The 22092-nt window shown below is 41.6% G+C and overlaps 1 protein-coding gene across 1 annotated transcript in view; it reads right to left on the bottom strand.

The window, feature by feature from the left end:
* Positions 1-13629, bottom strand: part of EP300 (EP300 lysine acetyltransferase) — a 60677-nt gene extending 47048 nt beyond the window's left edge. The window contains exon 1 of the mRNA XM_088532797.1: positions 13229-13629. Within this exon, the coding sequence (XP_088388923.1) occupies positions 13229-13322 (94 nt within the window). The 5' untranslated portion in view covers positions 13323-13629. The remainder of the gene's footprint in view (positions 1-13228) is intronic.
* Between the last annotated feature and the right edge of the window lie 8463 nt (positions 13630-22092).

Below are 22092 nucleotides of genomic sequence, written 5' to 3'. Positions count from 1 at the left end.
GATCCACTGTGTATCTCAAAATGTGAACTCTTGCGAAATGTGAGGAAAGGAAGGAAAAAAAGTTAAATCACACCGAGTTAGCCAATGGAATTAAACAAATCTTATAAAAAACCTAAAGTTGATGAGAAGGCACTGTCCTTAACTTTGGAAAGTATTTACCAGCTATTTACAAAAACAATAAAAAGCAGTATCTTCCACATCCAGTCATTCCCAGTACAGAACTGGGAAATTCTGCGGAATATCACTAGATGGTCACTATTCTTCCTTACACAGAGCTTAGCCAGAAACCAACCTAAAGTAACCTTCCTGCCTGTGAAGCTGTGCAAAAGTACTACGATATTAAAAATAAACCAAAATCACATCACAAACATCCTTGCAAAGTTATCCCCAAGATAAGAAAGTGGGGAAAGATCACTATTTGGGATATGCAGATTTGAGAATACTGTACTGTACCCAAGATGAGTTTGCTCAAGAAAACAAGAAGCTCTTGGGTCTGCAGACCTACCATGCACCTTGATATTTTAACCTATGACAACTGAAACATAAATTATCTAAAACAAACAAACAAAAAACTTACTATTCGGAACCTGAGAATACACAGCAGTGCATCTTTTTTTTAATCTCAACTCTTCTAATAGTTCACCAACACTTTCCCCAGAAAGGTTACTTTATGGATGCTATGTAGGAGGTATCGCATTGCATTTTCAAAACTTGAAGATGTAGTCAATGATCTAAAATAATAGTTAATTCAGCTACTGCAACAGCATTCAAAGGAAAGTGTCGGTGACTTCTAGAGAAGATGGCAAGATCAACTGTTCAAAATGTTAATGAGAAAGACTGAACAGCATGCCAGTCAGAAAAGCTGACCTGCAAAAGAAGCCAATGAAAATTTTGCATGAAACCATGGACCAAACTTAGAAACTTGAAGACTAACAGAGTATTTACAACTTCACAACTGTTAGCACGGGTAAGATCCTAACTTCTAAGAATTCTGAAAACACTGCAGTAGGCTGGCAAGAAGGTGGGATACCAAAACAGAGATTTTATAACTCTATTATTATATTATTCTATCTATTCTATTATATCTATTATATTCATCATTACAGAAAAATACCAGGGACCAAAAGAAAAGTCTAGTGAAGAACTGTTTTGAACTCCTAAAATCAGTTATCCAATTCTAGCATCTTCAATAGAGGAAACCTTGTGCCAAAAGTTACACTCTGTACTATATATTAAGGTCTCATCCCTCAGTTGCTTCTCTAGTATTTTCAGCATGATTATTTCTGAAGATTCAGAAGTGCAGGAAGAAGGTGTTGTCTAGAAAATCTAAACTAGCAAAAGCCCCGTACCTACCACATAACCTACTAGCAAGCACACATAACACTGCACCCCAAGTTCCCTGCAAACTCATGAACAAGAAATAAAATGGCAAATTAAGGGTTTTTAATTTTATCTTCTCAGAAGGCAATAAACCAAAAGCTATGTACAGAAACAAAAAATAACAGCATTTCTATTATTTGCTCTGTACATTCCAAACTAAGTCAAAAAGATAGATATATCTTTTCTTTCTATGAGATCAAAATACTGATTTTTTTTTAAAGCCTGGAGGATATATAATAGGTTTTCCTGAAAGAATCCTAGCAGCTACAACCCAAAAACTTAAGAAGTAAGTAACACCAAAGCAACATGCCATATGCCAATATACCAGGGTTAGTTTGCCCTTTCGGTAAATCTCTTCCAAAGGATAAACTTGAAAGTCTTTACCCAGTGGGAGGAGGGGAGAGAAGGGAATTTTTTTTTAAAAAAAGTAAAGAGACGACAAAACTTTCAGTTGTCTCAACTATAAAAACATATTTTTACCCAATTGCCAGGAGGCAGAAGATTTTAGGTACAAGAGTGAAACATGAACAGTCTCAGAAGACCATACCAACAATAACGCTTTGTGTGCATATAGCAAGAGTTCCGAGGCATTTCACATTCTTTTGCATATAATGCACATCCTAAAGCACACGATGGAGAGTTTTATCTACAACCAGCCCCAAAATTGACCAGACTAAGCCAGACAGTTCACAGACTGTATCAAGATAATGGTAAATACATTTGTGCAAGAGCCTGCGGCACAGCTTCAGACAGGAGTGATAAATACCCAGAGAACTGATCGACTTTCCAGTACCCTAAATCCACTGTGAGCCTTACAGTCTTTTTCATTAAGAGGACACATAAAGATTTCTAACCAAAATGCAAAGCTTGGAGGCAGAAGGAAGGAATCAGATCTGTCCTGCAAATGTTTGCCCACCTGATTCTATATCCCAGGATCTCCAGGGATATACCCAACTCCGCCAGACATGGCAAAGCTGGGACATAACACAACAGGCACAAGATGGCCTTAGACTTCCCCTCTCCAAAAACCCAGTAACATCTGTAGCATTCAGCAAGCATCAGAAAAATATCCTGTTCCCATGAAAATGTTACAGTGCAATTGCACAGTATGTTAAGAGTATTATTAACATATTTATTTTCATAGGTAACAAGAAGATGCAGAATAGATTACCACTACCACCCTCTAAGCTTACAAGGAAGGAGAAAGAAAAGTACCTCCATTAAAAAAAAAAAAAGTAGGTAATCAAAGTATTAACCTGAGGTAGTCTCTGCATGCAAAGACACACAATTATCCCTTTTAGGAACTGCTCACTAGTGGTACATTTAAGTGAGTCTTTCTATAGAGAATGGAGAAAATGACCAAACTTGCCCTGGCAAGTAGCAAAAATGCTGGACAGAAAAGACACTGTAGAGAGCAAATCTACTTCTTCCACTGGCACTCCAGCTATTACTTCAGTCCACGAATTGCAGCCTAAAATATGAGAAAGTAATCTAAAGGAAAACAAACAAACCAGTTTTTTAACTTACATGTTGCTTATGTGTAGCATGCTATGGATTTTTTATTAGTTTTGGCACCTACAAATCAGGTATGGGTTGAAAACTCACCCAACATCAAAACTGACTTAAAATTAGTATGGATTTAGATTGAGCAATCAAAGTCCTTAAATCATTAGAAAATCTGTGCCCTTAAAAATATGTCTGGACACACACAAATGAAAAAGTCACTAGTGTTGCAGTGTTGACAAAAATCACAGGTGATAGCAGACTACATATCAGGCATGATATCTTTGCTGTGCTCCTAAAGAATAACAGCAAGGAGCTGTGGCTCATACCTTCCAACATGAAAGCTATCTAGGAACTGAAGAGCCTAGATGTAACAGAGAAAATGCTCAGAAGACACAACCAATATCCCAGAGTAGCAAGCTAGTCAAGCTTGCAGCCAAGCACCAACACTGCAGAGAGGGAAAATTAAGGGACATTGACTAAATCACCCTTAAAAAAAAAAAAAAAAAGGCACCAGAACTCAATAAATAAAGACAGCAGAACTCAAGACAAAAAAAAACAAAAAAAAACCACTTTTAAAATCACTTTTTCCACAATACTCAGGTATCCATAAAAGCATAGATGCAAAGCCAAAGGTGGAAGTTAAAATATTTAACGAATTTGAAGCAAAGTGTTACCCACAAATGCGTCTGAAATGGTTTAGGAGTCAAAGAAGTCTTTCCAAGGTTATCGAGTTGTAAATAGTGATGCAATCCACAAAGAAACTGCACGTGACTAGAAGGAAATCGACGCCAGTAAAAAGGACATGCAGCAATATTGCACTGAAGCTTCAGATCTATCTATGCACTGACAAGGCCAAAGTACCACCAAACCTAGCTTTAACTCAAAGCAACTACAGGGAAGCTTTTTTTTAATCTATTCCAGAGATGAAATAGAAGAGATGCTCAACTTTTTTTAAAAAAGAACTGGAATCAAAAGCATAAGGTCGCACGGGATTCAAGATGTCGTCCAAATCCTCCTGCAGAACAGCAGTATATGCATTCCATTCCCTACAGACAGTGGTGTTCACTTTGTCTTCCTAGGGACACTTCACACTTAAAAACTGTAATTCCCTCAATCTTTCCTTATACAATTAGACTTTCAGTCTCCTCTTGTCTTATTTTCTTGTAATTTTCCAGTTGGTCTGTGTCTGACTTGCAATGCAATGTAAACTGGACACGCTATACCACCAGAACCTGAGCCAATGCCCAGTGAAGAGGGAGGGTCCTTGCTATTGACTCTTTGCTACCCTTCTCTTAGCCCAGTAAGATGCATGGAGTTTTGGTTTTCCAGAACCGTACAACTTGTGTTCAAGCTTGTGATCATCAAGAGCTTTTTATTTTAATTAATTCTATTTAAGTAAAACAGCTGACTTGCTCATTGTTCTGACACCTGTATGAGCACATGGGTCACCACTATCCAAGGATACTGCTTTGGATGGAACCCTGCTAAAATTACAGCCTCATTTTGAACACAATTAGTCACCTATCATCTCAGCAAGCTTTGGACAGATGAGTAAGGTTCGGGTGGGGAACACAGTCCACTTCCCACCATTCCTAACAGGGCTAAAGACAGACATATTCAGACATTTATTTGGGGGATGGGGGAAAAGAAAAAAGGCAAAAAGACTCCTTGCTAATGGATGCAAGAGAATCTTGCTTGACTGTATTTTTGAGATTTTTCTTTCTCTTTAAAGTCTGTTACAAAGATGACTTTGCATGTGAACCCTCTGCAAAACTACATTCACCTAAAGGTTGAAAAATGAAAAAAAAAAAAAAAAAAAGGCCTTGTCAGACTATTTTAAGGCTCTACTGGCTTAAGCTGTAGCCCTAACTTTAATCTACTAGCTTGATGCAAGACAAAAAGGGGGAAAATGAACAGCTCAATACTTTATTAGTCTAGACTCAACACTACAACTATTACTTCCAAAATTCTAGTTCATCGATCTCTATATAACCTTCATCAATCCCCACTCGCCAAAGCACAAGTCTGATGCAGAGCTCTTTGCTGCTTTTGCCACATGAATGGAGATTTTCTATTTTGTATTTCAGTACTTGGATAATAAGATCTTCAGCATTAGAGTTTTGCTATTAATTCTGTTCTCAGAAACTGGTGAAAAATTGCCTCCTTGTTTCTTGGCAGATCCAGAAAAGACCTGATGTTTTTCCACCACATCAAGGAACTTAATATAATTGCTGATAAATTTGAAGCTTGACTGCAAACAATAAAAGCAAATAAATCTCAAAAGAAGAGATGTAGCCATTCTGAGAGCGTACTCAGAATCACTGGATGACAACAAATGCAAAAGCATGCAACAAGTCATGCTAAAAGCTTTAAGCAATTTTTGGAAGCAAGGTTTGTTGGTTAAAAGTCCAATTATGTAGCTATGGAGAGCAAAAATTCATTATAAGTTACAACTACAGAATAGTTTTGTAATTTTTTTTAAAGATAAAATATCATTTTAAAGAAGCAACAACTTATTGCTCCATATCTCTCAGCTTTGTCTGGGACTTTATTCTTTCATCAATTTTTTTTTTTAATCTATCCTATTTTGACACTGGCTCAAACACACTGATTTTTTAAGAAAACAGTTGATTTTGTCTGGAAAAATAATCTAGAAGTTAAATTAATACCTGACCCAAAGTAGTATGAACAGAAAAGTCAACTTCATTGAACTCTGGCTGGGGGCTGTTTTGCAATTTCAGAGAAGCTCTACTGTTTTATATAAAACAGTATTTATGACAAACTGTTTTCATTTTCATAAACATATTTGAAGTGCTTTTAAAGCAGAATTTATAAGTATAAATGAACACAGGTGCTTTCCAGTATTGAAACCAAAGAGTAATTGATGGTTATGATTCTGCATTTTGTGTGTGTGTGTGTTGTAAAGAAAAGGAATTGGTATAATCACACGAAAAGGACTGGGTGTAAGAATCAAGATAGAGTGCATTTTATGTTCCAACATTTACCTAAGGAGCAAGTTCAGAGACATTGGGTCTCTGGAAAAAAATGGCGTATTTACATTTTTATATAATACAATGTACTGTCTTGCAGTGACTGATGACCCACATAAGATGAAGCTTTTTTTTTTTTTTTTTAATTTGAAAACACTAAAGTAAATTTGGTTCAACATAGTCAATCATTTATTTGTGAGCATGTTGGCATCTGCAGAAATTTCATTGTGTTAGCTTTAAACCTAGTGAAAAGTCCTACACTAGCATTCTTATTCTCAAAACTATCCTGTATATGCCCCCGAAACTACCAAAAGACCACTTTTAAGTTACTTAGTATGGCTCTGTGCTATCATTAGGTAGTAATGCTGGCATTCCAGAAAGTGCTGGACCACCATAAAAACAAATCTGGAAAGTTAGTAACGGCTTGCTGGTCTGCTACACTGCTGAACAAAGAAAGGATGACGGCATATAGAAAATGAACCTGCACATATCTAAAATGAAACTGACTCTGCATGTTTGTGGAAAGGATCACAAATTAGTTTTGAGAAAATAAAGTTCATTTCATTGCAAAGGTAATACCAACTTCAAAATGATGCAGTCTGCATACACAGTTACCAGAAAATCATCTTTTTGAGTCATAGTGACGTGAATTCATTCAACTTTACTTCTATGTAAAAGCAGGAATGCAATACTGGATGTATAAACAGACAAGCATACACACACCACATATAAATTTAATAAAAAACAGAAGTCAGCAGACCAAACTTCTTCATGTTGAACCACTAATTCCCAGAAGCAAGTGAAATGATATCGAGGAACACAGAAAAGGCAGCTTAGCTTCAGCAGAGATGTATTGAACAAATCAAGCATCAGTATGTCAGAGTTTTATTTTTTATTAGAATCTTAAACAAACTGGGAATTTGACTATTCAGTTCATTAACATAGTACAAGAAACCATCTATTCACTGGTGTTTGGGAGTTCTTCAAAGCAAGAAGCAGTAGATCATTTGTTTTAGAAATCTCTCCTAAAATGATGCCCCATCCTAAGGCCTGTAATTCTTTCACTCCATCATGATTCTTCAAAACACCTACAAACAAGAAACTAATATGGTTGTTCAAAGCTCTACTTTTGACAATTTGGGAATAAATGCAATATAGAGGTGATTTGCATCACCAATGGGGGGGGAAAAAAATTTTGTTCCATTCCATCTCACCATTACCAATAATAAAAACATACGTACAGTTTTTGAAGAACCTGTGCCAAGGAATTTCTCCTTTGTGTGATAATCCTAGGTTGGACCAAAATTTCATATCCTTGCTGCTTCTGTAGCTACCACTGATGTAATCAACTACACCATGAGTTACTATGATGGGAGCTCAGAATTCAACTCTTGAAAAGTTTTTTCATGAAAAAGGTGCTTTAAGATAAACATGTCAAGTTTTAGAATTTTTTAAAGGCAATCATATGCCAATCCATCTTAAGGAAACATGTTGCTATTTAGGAAAAGAAAATCATGTCCCAAACACGCCACTTACTGTTCAGGGAGAGGTTTTCTGCAAATTTCAAGTTCTACTTGTTGGCTTCATGTAACCAAATTCTATGTAATCAAGGATGTTTTGTCAGCGCACACAACCATATGCAGAGACAGATGTATTTTACTTCAGCCTGCTGCTACAGTTTAAGACAGACAGAAAAGCCAAATCCTTGGAGACAGGTGTACATTGTTTATCTGTCAGTGAAAGCTACATGACAAAATTACTCCATTTGTCAAAAAACAAATCTAAATAACTTTTGTCCAAGTCACACTACTTGGGTTGAAGTGAAAGATTAAAGTAAGATCATTACATCACTGTACTTAAAAGGCTGCTTCTGCCAAGGCAGCTAGCAAGACAAAAGTGACGCTGAAGATAACCAAACAGACTAAGGAAAAAGACAAAAAAAAAAAAAAAAGACACACACTAAATCACATGAATTACAGTGAAGTAACAAACTATTTTTTTGAAGCTGTAGAGTTACAAGAATCCAGAATTGCTGCACTAAAAGTTTAGTATTTATCACCAGTAACTCACAAAACTCATACTCCCCCCCACCAAAACTGTCCAAATTCAGTGAACTGTGAGGAAAGCCAAAGTTCACCTGCAAATAACAGTCAATAGCCTGAACTGAGGATTCTTTAAACTAAATCCTAACTCTGGCTCTGGGAGCATGAGGGACAAAAAGGCAAAAACATAAGGATTTTTATTTTCTTGAATCTAAGATATAACTTCCCAATAGGCTTTTCCCTGCCACACCAAACTTGAGAATCAGTATTTTTAAATGGCAAATGTAAACCAGCTTTCTAGTATCAATTTTTTTTTCTTCACAGATGTTCAAGACCCAGTTTACATCAAAGCATGTACAGCATTTAAAATATGGTGTGTATTTCTTAGAAAAATTGAATACCTTTCTAACACTGCTCAGAAAGAGTACATATCTATGTCAAACATAACCTACTCTGTGAGAGGGTAAAAATGAATAGAGATGTAGCAGTTCAGAAGGCTAAGAGGTTCAAAAACCTGTAAGATTTTTTTTTGATAATCTACATAACTACAAGACAGAGATACTTATTTCCTACATGAGCATCCACCACTAGCTTAGACATTAATCAACTGTTACACTCAATTTAAAGCACATGCCATTCCACAAACCCTAATTCAAGGCATCTCTCCTAACAATTAGTATTTTAAAAAAGCAAAAAAACACTATAGAAAAAATGTCACACATCAGAGAATAAAAGAATTCTGACAGTCATAAGTTAAATGCAGCTAATGACTTGATCTTTGTATTAAAATACTTCAATCAACCTTTAGTCAGAAATAGATGCATACTCTTTAAAAAAAATCAAATTAAATATTTTTTCCATGTGAACAGTACAAAAAAATCCACAGCAGTCTGCAAATATAGTTGAATATCTAGCAAAATGCTCTGGAAAAGGCAACAAAACAAGAATCAATATGATTCATTTCTAGCAAAAACACAGCCCGGTATATTTGGAACAAATAAAAGATGAGTCTCAGTCAAGACTACACTAGTTCTTATGGGAAGTTTCTTTACAGGCATTATACACCTTTGCAGTAAGGGAGAGCAAGATATTAAAGGTCAGATACAGCTACTGAAAGAGGAGCACATCAATTTTATACTTTCATTGATACAGAGGGAGATTGAAGATAATCTATTACTCAGAAGAATGTGACTTTTAGATATAGTAAACTGCAGAAAATTAAGGTACATATGCAGTGATCTCTTGATTCAACTCACGCGACAATTAATGCAGAAAACTGACTCCAGTGCTATGGATCACCCGAAACACTTTGCACTCAAAATCCTGCTTTTGAGTCAATCAACAAAAAGATACAGTATCACACAAACATGCTGCAACACAGCATGAATATTCATTTTATATTCCTTGATGAAACACAGCAGTTCTGAACCCACGGCATTTCTAATCCACAGAAGCTTATTTCTAAGAGAGTCTACATGAGATGACTAAACCCACTCTGCCTAAATATACTACAGAAATCTGTGCAGCAACTCCAGTGCACCTGCATTTCCACATAATTATTAATAAAAACGTGGAAAAAAAATCACTGGTTTGAACTATGCAGTTACAAATGTACGTTTATGAAAGATTTCCACTCTTTCACCCAAGGAACTAGTTTTAAGGACTTGCTTCAACTTCCTTATAAAGGAAAAGTAACATGAAAACAGACTGGTACATCCAAGTAGTCTGCTAATCATGCAAGAAGGTCTTGTTAGACTGGATGTAACGTATCAAAACTGTGTTTCTGTCAGTAAAGCAAAGTAAGCAAAAAAAGCTACACTGGCAAGTCACTTATATCAGTGTAACCCTGTCTACATCTGAGCCACAGAAGTGTCGTAAAAACTTATCCCATAGTAAAGATACCATAACAACAAAAGGTGACCCCACTGCAGAGTTGTAACAGTCTTCCGAAAACCTGACACCCGAACAAGACATATGTGTAACCGTCAGTCTTCTTTTCAAGAAATCTAATATTTAAATATAAAGAGGTTGCCAAAATCTCTGGCAGGTTAAAAGTGATCATGTAGCCCTGTTCCTGAAGCTAAGAAGTAGATGAAATATAAACCTAAATAAGAAATGAAGAGATGAGATTCAGAAATTCACTACTAATATACTAAAAGATAGTGACAATATAGGACTTTCTAAATTACTTAAGATTTTTTATTACACAATATCTGCTAAGATCATTTTCAGTCTCCTGGTACCTTTATTAACACTACCTTATTCTTGCCTCCCAAACAAGAAATTGGCAGTGATTAACTTATTTAAAACTATGCTATTGAAGTATGTTCTGTGGCAAAGCAAACTGTGCTTCAGAGCAGGGAATACGTGAAGCATTTAAGACTTTAAGAAGGAAAGAGATGAAGCACTACAACAGTGGGAAAAGCAGCTATATTTAGTTGTTGACAATACATCAAGCTTACTAGACAACCTATGCTGACCTCTTTTTAGAGAAAACCAGCATCATACAAGTTTTTAGTACATTCCAAGCCCAAAATATCAGCATCGTTTAGGTCTACAATAAAAACAGAGATAAATTAGAGGCTAAGTGTAGTCTCCAACTTGTTAATACACCTAACATCTGTAAGTCTGGCAAAAAAAGAAAAAAAAAAAAAAAACACCTAACTAGATTCAGACATTATTTTTAGATGTCTAACATACTAGATCAGTATTTCAGGTTAAGAAATGAGTCAAAAAATTAACAGGAGAAGAAACATGCTGAACTGAACGGGCCCACCATGCACATGTGCTGGAAAAAGTTCACCAACAGTGCAAGTTTCTAACCACTCTGGATAATGACGTTGTGAATGAAACACTACGTTGAAAGAACGTGCTTGAGTAAGTGCATAAGCACCATGTTCTGATTTTCTATAATTAACTCAGGAGTGGGGACAATATACCAGCTTCTGCAAGTGGAACTTACTGTATAAAAGCTGTTTGTACTATTTCAAAGCAATTTAAGGAGTAGATAGGTAAAAAAGTAAACTTCAATGCTGCTGCCCCATAACAGCAAAAATGAGACAAAAAACTCAGTCACTTAGGCAGTAAATGCAATACGTATCCCTAAAAGCATGTTTATTAGTTAAAAAAAGTAGCTTTATTTTTTAACTACAGAAACAAATCATGATCATATTAAAAACAGAAAGCGGCAATGTCCTAAATCTAGGCAATAAATTGCTAACAATAAAATCAGAAGAATGAGATTGTCGAGGTTTTTTTTGTAGCATACACAAAATATTCACACCACTATAAGCCTCTGGAGAGCTACTGGATGATGACAATCTCCACAAAAAAAAATCTCAGCACACTACAATGTCATATCTGAATTCCTTTGAATCCCTAGTGTTTTAGCATACCTATAAAGAGATCATTGACTAAACTGCCCAGTAGAATAGCAATTAAAATTAAAGACAATCTGCACTGTTGCACTGAAATAAATTCACTTTATGAAATCTTATTTGATCACAAAAGCCTTAACTTGGATACTTGCATTTGTCTGAATAAGCCTTCAACTTTCCTACTTTCAAGCAACAGGACTTTTCTCACAAAATCTATTTTTATTAAACCTCCTACACAAGCAAGACCAGCACTGTTAAGAGAAAGAATGAAAATGATTACTACCGAATTAGGCACTGCTTTTCAAGACTAGTGTAAAAAAAACCTCCCCAACTAGCTATAGCTAAAGAACTCCTCCAACCTTTTCCTACTCTCTTCCTAGAAACCTGTTGATATTAAGACTGGTCCTCTGCTCCAGTTACAACGTAACACTGCCTATATCTAAAATGTTCTAAAAGCTACATGTAAACTTTTGAGAAAAGCTAATACATCATTCACGAAGCACAAAGAGGAAAATCATTTTTGAATGATTCTTAAGATTATTCAAAGTGGAATCGCATCCAGTGCTCAGCCAAAAACTGTCTATTTAAACCTCCTGTTTGCTGTCAAAAGACCAGCCATTTTTCTCTGTACTCTTCCTTTTCTTGGCAGCTCTAACTGCAGTGAGAAGCCTGGTGGCACCAGGACCACCACCACTCACCAGACTCTGGCAGAAGGCAGCCTCTCCAACTCCTAAAGGTTAAGAAGATCTAAAGTGAGTTTAAAGAAACTCCTGTGGGACAGGTTACCATGCATTTTCAGAGCAAAATGACACCAAAAGCTCATATGCTTCACAGGAAGCATTAAAAAGCAGAACAGCCCTTTGTTACTCTCTCTCCCTCCCAGTACAACAGTTCATTTCTGCTAGGGATGGGGAGACCTGATTTTTTTCAACCTCTAGTTCCAGTTCAGAGCAACTCTGGAGTTTACACAGAGTGGATGACTCCTGCTCCCTAAAACATCACCAAAGACCTTTGCAGGATTGCAGGGAAGCCCCTTTATCTTCCCAACCCATAAGTCTACAGGAGAATTTCAGACATTTTGGTCCTGCAGCAAAGAAATGGGAGATGCAGAATGAACTGCACTCCATATTGATTCTCAATGCAAATAAGGTGAAATAATATTTTGTTTCTACAACGGTAAGACTCTTGATAAGCCTAAGGCCCAAACTCACAATCTACATTTTGGCTTTACCTGTCTATCTTTTTTTCTTTTTCTTAAATCAATTATCTATTTGAAACAGTTTTCAAAAAATCCTTGTGCAAGGAAGAGTAAAGACTGTAAAAAACAACAACAAAAAAAAGTAAATCAAATAGCTGGAGTGCATGTAAAGAGGATAAAAAAAAGAAAGAATCTGTTTCTAAAGGAGTTGTAAACCACCTTATAGACAGGCAAAATAAAATAAGAAACAAGCATACATTGTGTCCTTGTATACGCAAACATACACATAGAAATCGACAATGAAGTGTACAAAAAGCATAATCCTAAGCACCATTTCGTGTTCCTGCAACTGGAATTAAAGGCATATGCTTAATGGGGAGAATTCTGTAATAATTACTATTGTGAAAGACAAGAAAAATGGCAAACTGTTAACCTTATCTGCAACTGATCAAAAGCACAATAAACTGAACAGCTTTGCTTTAAATCACTTACAAAAAAAAATAAAAAGGCAGAATTGAACCGACACCCTCCTATGGCATTAATACAAATAAGTGAAGAAGGGAGGAAAAGAAGGGGGGGGGGGTAAGAAAACAGGAGAAAGCACAGCCAGACAGGCGAAAGGAAGGAGCAAGTTAAAGAAGCAAAAGGGACGAGATTTAGGCAAGAGAGGAGAGAAAAAGGGGGGCAAATGATCATGGCAATAAGAGGCTGGGGGCTCAGGCCCCCGAGACTGACCTGTGCCGTCGCTGGCGGACACGGAGAGCGCCGGTGAGGAGAGTTTAGGCCGCTTGGCTGAAGGCGGGCCCGGCTCCACCACATTCTCGGCCATTTTTAATTTTTTTTTTTTTAGACAATCACTCGGAGTAGAGAGCTGTGGAGGGGGGGGTGCCCAAAATCCTTCACCTTCTTCCCAGGCCCCTGGTCAGCTGAAGAACAACAATAACAAGGGGGGCGAGCGAGCAGGATCTGCCAGAGTAGGGGGCCAAGTTCCCCCCCGCTCCGTTTTTTTTTCCTGCCCCTTAGGCTCCGGGAGGGCGGCAGCGGAGAAGCAGGGAGAAGGTGGGAGCAGTGAGGGGAAGAGGCCTCTTCCCCCAGGCGAGACAGCAGCGCAGAGATGCGAAGAGCTGGTTTAAAAAAAAAAAAAAAAAGAAAGAAAAAAAAAGTCCCCGCCTAAAAAATAAAAATGGGGAAAAAAAAGGAGGAGAGGCTGGTGGTTTTTTAGCAAAATTAATCCCGGCTGTTGTGCTGCTGTTGCTTCTGCGCCGCCGCCACCATCGTCTTCTTCATCCTTCGGGGGGTCTCCTCCTCCTGCTGCCTCCTCACTGCCGCCATCAGCCTCTTCCTCCTCGGCGCCGTCCTCCTCCTCCTCATCGCCACAAGGAGGCGGGCGAAGGAGGGGAGAGGAGGAGGAAAAAAGAAAAAAAGATCACCGTCCTCTAGCAGCAGCGGCAGCAGCGGCTCCTTCCCCCTCCGACACCTCCCTGCAAAAAAACACCCGCCGCCAGCGACGGGGCCGGGTGGGAGGCGGCGGCAGGGCCTGCGCGGGGTCCCCAGCTCCCCTCGCGTCTTCCTCGCGAGCCGCTAATGGCTGCGGAGAGGGGAGCCGTGAGGATGAGGAGGGTAAGAATAAGTCCCAGGAGTCTCCGCTTCACATCTTGTTGTGCAGCGGAGGAGGAGGGCTTGTTGTCCTGATGGAGGCAGCACCGATCGCGGGATGGGAAGGTGGGGGGCGGGTTTCAACACCCTTCTCCGCTCCCCCCCTCCTCCTTCTTCTTCTCCTCTTCTTTCCCCTTCCTCTTTCTCTCGCTCTCAGTCGCAGGGTGCCCCCCCCTCCAGCGCAGGCAGAGGGGCCGATCCCACAGCGGCAGGAGGAGGAGGAGGAAGAAGCAGCCGGCCCCTCCCCCCCTCTGCCTACCTTCCCCCTCCCGGGTGGCCGGGGATGGTGGCGAGCGCTGGCCCCGGGCGGGCGGCGGGCAAGGCGGCTGCTGCCCCGCTCCCGGGGCGGAAGAGCGAAGCCGGCGGCGGGGGCTCCTGCCGGCCGCTGCGGCGGGGAGGAAGCCCAGAGCTCGGCAGGGGAAGGCGGGGGGGGGGGGCAAAAGCCGGTGAGCGAGCGATGAAAATTAAAATAATAAAAGGAAAAAAACAATCGCACTGGGGAAGGGGGGTTAAATCGGGCGGGGAGGGGGGGCCCGGGGCGGGCGCTGCGCGCGCGGGGCCGAGCGCAGGCTCCCTACTGCCCCTGCCTGGCGCTGCGCGGCCGCCGCTGCCCCGGCGTGTGCGGCGGGCCGGGCGGGAGCGGGGCGCGCCGGCAACGAGCGAGGGCGGAGAGGAAGCGGGGAGAAACCCCCGAAATAATTAAAAAGAGAGAAAAAAAAAAAAAGAAAAAAAAAGCGATAAGAGGGCCGGGCTGGCGGGGGAAGGAAGGGAGGGGGGTGCGTCTCAGCTGCTCTCGTCTCTCCCCGTCCCCTGGCCGGGCCCCTGGCTCTCTCTGCGCTGCCCTCCCCCTGGCTCGCCGCGCTCGGCTCGGCCTCTCGCTCCCGCCCTCCGTCGCTCACACACACACACAAAATGGCGGCTGTTGTTTCTTCGCTCTCCCGAGTCCTCGGAGGGAAGCGAGCGGCGGCGGCGGCGGCCGGAAATGAGCCAAGACGGGGGGGGGGAGAAGGGGGGGAGAAAAGGGGGCGGGGCCTGGCGCGGGGTGGGCGGGGCCCGGCGGCGCTTTGGCGCACACAATGGAACGCGGGGGGCACGTAAGGGCGGGGTGCCCGGCCGGAGTCACGGGGCCGCGGGCGGCCTATCAGCGCCCGCCGCTCGCCGCTGCGCTTCCGCAAACTCCCCTCGCGCCGCCCCTTAAAGGCGACGCGTTGGGGGAAGGGGGGGTCGCTCGCTCCTTCCTCCCTTTCCTCTTCCCCTCACGCCCTGTTTTGCGGCGGCCGAGAAGTGCGCGGCGGCGGCGGCGCGGGGCAGGCCCGGCCCGGCCCGGCCCGGCCCGACCCGAGGGGCGCCCGCCGCGGCGGGGCAGGCCCTCCGGGCCCCTCTCCCTGCGCGCGCGGGGCTGGGGCGCGGCGAGCGTCGAATTCCCAAAATTCTGCCTTTTTAATTCCCGCCCCCGCCTCGCAGCGTCTTAGCTGCCGCGGGCTACGTCACCGCGAGAAAAAGCGGCGTTTCTGCCAGAAATCCGCGCCGAGCCGCCACGGGCCCCGCGGGGGACGCTCCGGCGCCCGGCCCGGCCCGGCCATGTCGCGGCTCAGCGCGGATCGCGGCCCGGCCGGGGCTTTCTGCGGTCCCGAGGCGCTCGGCAGCCTCCCCCGGCGGGGAAATGCCCCTTCCGGCCTTCCGTGCGGTTATTTACTTGTGCGTTAGAAGCGCTCTGCGCTTAGGCCTTCATGTATTTGGTGGCTGCGATAGGGGTGGAAAGGGAATGCAGGGGCACATGCCTTTATTTAATTTTTTTTTTTAAATGGTTCTGTGGTTTCGTTGAATCCGTGCAGGCTGTTTACAAAGAACCATGCCCTGCGCATCAACCTGGTGGTGACACAGAGCCCCAGTAAAAAACAAAATAAGCTGCTCTTCTGCATGCTGATTTTTTTGTGATTTCTTTAACGTGAAGCAGGGAGGAGGTTAGAGCTCGTTCTATACTCTCGCCTTGTTCCTTACCGCTCAAGATCTGTGAGGCCTTTAAGGCAGGGAGTGCTCTGCTTCCCCTTCCTCCCGCTCGCTTCTTTTCTCCTCCTTCCCACCCACACTAAGAATTGGGTTTTCTGCAATTCTGCCTCAGATTTGTACCAGGTGCCTGGGGAAGGGCCTGGTGCGAGCAGGAGCACTGATGCTCCAGGAGAGCAGAGGGAGCCGGGCTTCACAGCCCTGCAGCAGTTACCCACCACTTCCCTCCGTACGCGCTGCCGCGCTTCAGCTTCCCTTGTTTGGGCTTTATTTCAGGCAAGAGCCTTGTCGTCTTTCCTCCCCTCACCAGTGCAGAAGGGAAAATGTAAATCGGGTTATGCTCAAACTGTTCCAAAAGTGCTTAAAGATCCTGCGTGTCTTCTCCTTCCTGAAAAAATCTCACAGACGTAGGCAGGGCGTAAATCTACGCGTTTAAAAAGGAAGGTGGAGGGAGCCTTGCAAGAGCAATCAAGTAACAACATCACCTTAGAAACTACAAGTGATTCTCAGAGTATTATTTTTTAACCTCTTATTGCTAATAACATTCCCAGAAATATTTCTGTTACAGAAAGCTTGCATTACCTCAACTTACTTTGTCAGATCAACTGTTTCCCTTACTTGTGAAGCACTTTTTTCACACAGCTGAGATTAATTTTAACTTTTTAAAGTTGCCTTAGAATTAAAAGTTGACTCAAAAAAGTCTATATAAGGTTTTCAGGCTCTCTAGAGGCCCTTAATCCATACTCCAATAAGGAATTAGTGCCAGTTTTATAAAGACACTGAGGTGCACATAAACACTTAAATACTTTTAAAAGTCTGGCCCTTACTAAACAACAAGCTAGGAGCAAAGCAGATGTTTCAAATAAAAGTTTCGTGACACTAGTTCCTATCTGGAGATTTGATCCTACCAATAGTTGCATGTGTGCTTAGTTTTATATAGCACATAGTTGCACCGAAATCTCACTGTTCTACTCACTATAGTAAAACTAAGCACATGTGTGCTTGCTGGATCACAGCCTGGGAGATAGAAGTTAAAGGACTGGGTAGTTACTTGTTACTCCAGCGAGTATATCGTATGGACCGGTTAGTTGTTTTTAGTTAAGCAACAGAGAGAGCTGACAAGGGAAAATGAAATAAAACCTTTTTTATTTTATTATTTTTTTCTGTGCAGCTTCCCTTCTGCTCTGGCTCTCTCTTGCTGTGTCCTTAGAATGAGTTCAGTGAAGACAATGTTTGTCGTATCTGAACAGCAGAAAACATCTCTTGGTGAATGCTACCAAAACACGTATATAGCCTTAGTATGAATTACAGATATACACAATTAACAAATATATTAGTAAAACCGTACATCTGTCCTACAAGTTCCATTACCAGAAGAATACCTTAATTCTTTTTATCTTAGAAAATCATATCCAGTTAGCTTTTCACATTAGAGACTTAAATGTATGCTGAAATATGAGGAAAATAAATGTAAAAGAAGCAGGAGGAGATGTTACTTGCAATTCCAAGAAAGCAAGCTGTTTAAAATGAGAGGAAAAAAAATCCAGGGAGATAGGGTTAGTTCAAATCAAGGTAAAACACAAAATCCAGCATCTGTTCATTTTGCTAAAAGCGCTGAGGTCATCTTAAATTAAGCTCAATACCTATACGCACAACATATAGAACACAGCTCCTTCTAAATGCTACCTGCCAAAATAACAACATACAATGTTACTGGAAAATCACAGTAAGAAAATAACAGAAAGCACACCAAGAAGCAAATACCTGTATGAACAAAACCATCAAAGGATTAAACAATTAAAAAGAAAGCAAACCTAATAACTCTTCCTGCCTCAGCTTCTCCATCCTTGCCCTAAGAAAGGTAGCATGCACTCCATGAAAATAGTACAGAGGAGAATTAATGAGCTCATTATTGCCAGTAATTATAGTGGTTGTTATATACTGTGAGATAACTGGATGAAAGTACGGTAAGCCTGATTAAAACAAGAACTGGCTCGAGGAAGCAATGAGAAGAGGAATGCGAGGCCCTGAACTTTTATCGTGGGATCTCATTTGGCCTTAGCTGGTAGTTACTGAAAGTTATGAGCGTGCCCAGCAGTTTGGAGGATTACGAGAAACAAGGTAACCTCCTACCCTGCCTTGAGAGGGACCAGCGCCGCGTGCCCCAGCTCCAGCCAGGCCGGAAGGTGGAGGAGCAATCAGCTCCCTGGGCCTCATGGACACCCTCTCCAGGGCCGTGGGTGGCCTGTGGCCTGGATAGGAGCGATGGGCTCTTGCAGACACCCATTCTGCCCTCCCTAGCACGCTCAAACCAAGCGACATTTTCTCAAGCAAGTAGGAGCATCGCACACCCCAACAAATCTGCGACCCGATGCTCCTCTTTTCTCAGCACTGTTTCTCCCCGCAGTTTCCAGCTATATTTTCTTATTTTCCTGAACTTCCCAAGGCTTGTGCCTTAGTCCAGCAGGGAATTCCTACCTTGGCCAGGCTGCCTCCTGCTGCTGCAGACGCTTGCTCATGCAGCACTTTTGCTGGGAGGCTAACAAGAAGTGTCCCCTCTCTTCATGCAAACGGGGAGATCAGTGTGGAGTGTCCTCTTGGTACTGGTCAGAGGGGCGAGGAAACAATTTAAGGCTGCAATTTTTGCAAGTAATGCCACAGCACAGTTATATTTCTGGAAAGCAAGAACCAGCTGTGCCTGAGCAGAGAACATTGTTCAGTGCAGTATCAAACCCCAGCAGCATTTTGATACAGGGCTAGTTTTATTAAAACCATAAGAAGTAACCATCCAATAGCTGGTTCTTGCATCTAACATATACATAAAAGAAAAGGCTGGCTTTCTGACAACAAGCAAAATGCTTTCAGTGCTCAAAGAAATGCAGGCTTCCTTAGTCACAGTTTTCAATAGCTGCAAACAGAGACTTGTGTTGCTAAATGTTAAAGGCTCAGCTGTTTACCAGAAGAATGTTTCCTCCCCGGAACACATGTTTTTGCTTAAAAGAAGTTCTCCAAAACACTTTATTTCATTAGCAAATGCAATGTTATAGTCCTAACAAACATGCTGTACAATCTCCCCTTGCAAGAACAAAAAGCAAAAGAAGGCAAAAATGACCGCTTGGTTTAGCAAAGGGTCAGAGCTACGCTGTGGATAGGAAACACCACAGTTTTTGAGGACTGCTGATTTAGAGCTGAACTCATGCTTGGAAATGGACCTATCTGTACACATTTTTTTTTCTTGTTTGAGTTCACATTTAAAGCACAAATGGAGAATAGCACTGCAGAATCACTAAATGAAAATGTTGGCATCCCCGTTGCTCTGTGACCACTCTCACAGCTTCTGGGTGAAATGACACTGAAATTAATGCATTTACACCAGCACTTAGTGTTATAGGGACCGAAGCAAGATGTTCTGGAGAGGCAGTGTGATATTTTTAACTAAGAGCTCTTGAGCTTTTCATGGGCTTTGAGACTCTGGAGTGAGAAATAATGGCAAATTTGTGGACAACTTGGTCAGCTCGGCACCATATTTGCATTGATCTGCTAGGTATGATCATTGTCCATTGAAACACAAGCTAATATGGGAAATCTGAGCTGAAAGAGTTATGGTTTTAGAAACTACCCAGAGGAAGCACGCTGTTCACATTCCACTTACTCCATTTGGCTCTGGGATCCAATGGGAAAGTTCTTGATAAGCTTTATAGCACTGTGGAAGGTATAAACAATGTGGTTTAAACTCTGCTAACTTTAAGCCCAAAACTTTTTTTTTTTCATTCGTTCCCTGAATTCAGTCCCACATATGCAAATCCACAGTCCCTGCATATGCTTAGCTGTTTTTTTTTCTTTTTTTTTCACAAGTGCATATTGTAGTATTCCTTAAATCAGCAGTGTTTTTTAGAAGCTCTATGATATTCTTCTATATGCTGAATTTTAACATGTTGCTTGAGGTCTGCCAGCAAAATGTAAAAAATGAAAAAGTAACATTATCCTGATTTATTAATTTTCATGCTTCAGGATGCAAAGTGAGGCCTTCAATGAGGTCATGAAAGAATTTGCTTTGCAGCACAGAAATGTACTGAATGGAGAGGTTTTCAGTACAGCAGCTATTTGCCTTCTAACGAAGCTAATGGGACCCTGTTGTTCATGGGATAATACACTTAGCTAAACAACATGACCTGAGCTGTTTTTATGGTTACCATGGAAGAAAAAATTTCCACAGGAAATATAGGTCTGCTGGTTTTTTGTTGTTGTTATTTTTTTCCTATGTTTCCCTTGACATGCTCTTGTACTTTCTTAGGCTTTTTGCCTTGTTTAGGAAAGGCAGTGCTTTCATGAGTGCTTTCTTACAGACAGATAAAAGTCAATAATTAACCACAAATACCAAAAGCCAATTGATTCTAATGCAGCAAGTCTGTATAAAACAATAGGGTTAATCATCAATTACTTACTTTCCTAATTTATTGGGGTTTATCACTTCTCTTCCCAGCAGCTCCATTGCTAACCCTTAGATTTCAGCATCCCTGAGTTGTTTTCTTGTTGTTGTTTGTTTGTTTTTTCTCTTGCACTCTCCTAACAGCAGATGCCAACACCAGGTAGCCTTGGACTTTCCCTTATCATCGAGCCAAATGGGGAGCATCCTCCGACCACCCAGGGCAAGAGACCTGTGAGCCCTGGAGGCAGGAGCAGCAAAATGCAGACACTGCATTGGCCCATGGCAATCTACTTTTCCTCCTAGTGCTCTTCTATTGACTGAAGACCTCAAAAGATGGTTTTACCACCTTCTACCACCTCAGCTGCTTCTTTTCTAGCCCAGAAAGGGCATGGGAGAGGGATGTTACCAAAGTACAGAAAATTCAATACACAGAAGTCTCATCCATCAGCGTGCAAGTCAACAGAGAACTTTGCCTAATGATCAAAAACGGTGTAGTGATACCGACCTTGAAATTGCTGGGTTTTTTGATCATTAGGCAAAGTTCTCTATTTCCCCTGAAATCACCTAAATGGTTTGTCCTTTGCCTCTGAATATTGAATATTTAAGTCCTTTACCTCTGAATAGTGAAAGCCACATTAAAAAGTTTGCTGAGATTTGCTTTGTGACAGGGCTCATGGTGACATGTCCTGAAAGTGCTAACAATTCCTGCTCTGAGGCTTGCCATATTTCTCACATCTGAGGTTTACATGACTTTGAGCAGCCTTTCCTTCATCTCTCTGAACCTAGCTACAGATTCGCACGCTGATGGATGAGACCTCTGTGTATTGAATTTGCTGTACTTTGGTAACATCCCTCTCCCATGCCCTTTCTAGGTTAGAAAAGAAGCACTTGAGGTGGTAAAAGGGGGCTGAGTAAATATTACAAATTAGCTTCTAAACTGATTCTACCTGCAGAACCATCTTTTGAGGTCTTCAGTGAACAGAAGTGCACTAGGAGGAAAAGTAGATTGCCATGGGTCAATACAGTGTCTGTCTCACCTCAGTGGAAAATGGGCATGTGGCTTCCCAGGTCTCTTCTGGGTATTTTAATTAAAAGACAGGGAGGAAGTCCAAGAAAATGCCTAAAATGGCTTGAGTCCTTCCTCACGGTCCGGAAATGGAAGCTAGCAGTGACTAATTCCAGCCCAGCTACCAAACCCCTCCCTCTCAAAGGCTGCTTCGCTCGCCTCTCCTCTCGCTCCCACTCTGTGTTTGCAAACAGTTCTCGGTGGAAACAGTAAAACGATGCAGGTTCAAATGCCAAAAATATGCAAGCGGTCTGTGACTGAAGCAGTGGCTATCACCTTCGGTGGCAAACCCTCATCAAGCCAACCTCACACCTAGCCTAGGAAGAAGTGATAAAAACCTCACAGGGAGAAGTCCTGATTAGAAACAGAGGAATGATTTTAAAAGAGGCTGCCACGAGTCCAAAAACAAAGCTGAATTAAATCCTTCCATTGACTTAATTT

The sequence above is a fragment of the Tinamus guttatus genome, unplaced genomic scaffold, assembly GCF_059628265.1.
Source record: "Tinamus guttatus ecotype Peru unplaced genomic scaffold, ASM5962826v1 Tinamus_guttatus_pri_ptg000472l, whole genome shotgun sequence".
NCBI lineage: Eukaryota > Metazoa > Chordata > Aves > Tinamiformes > Tinamidae > Tinamus > Tinamus guttatus.
Note: the sequence above shows the minus strand (reverse complement) of the source record. Positions and strands in the feature narration are given on the sequence as shown.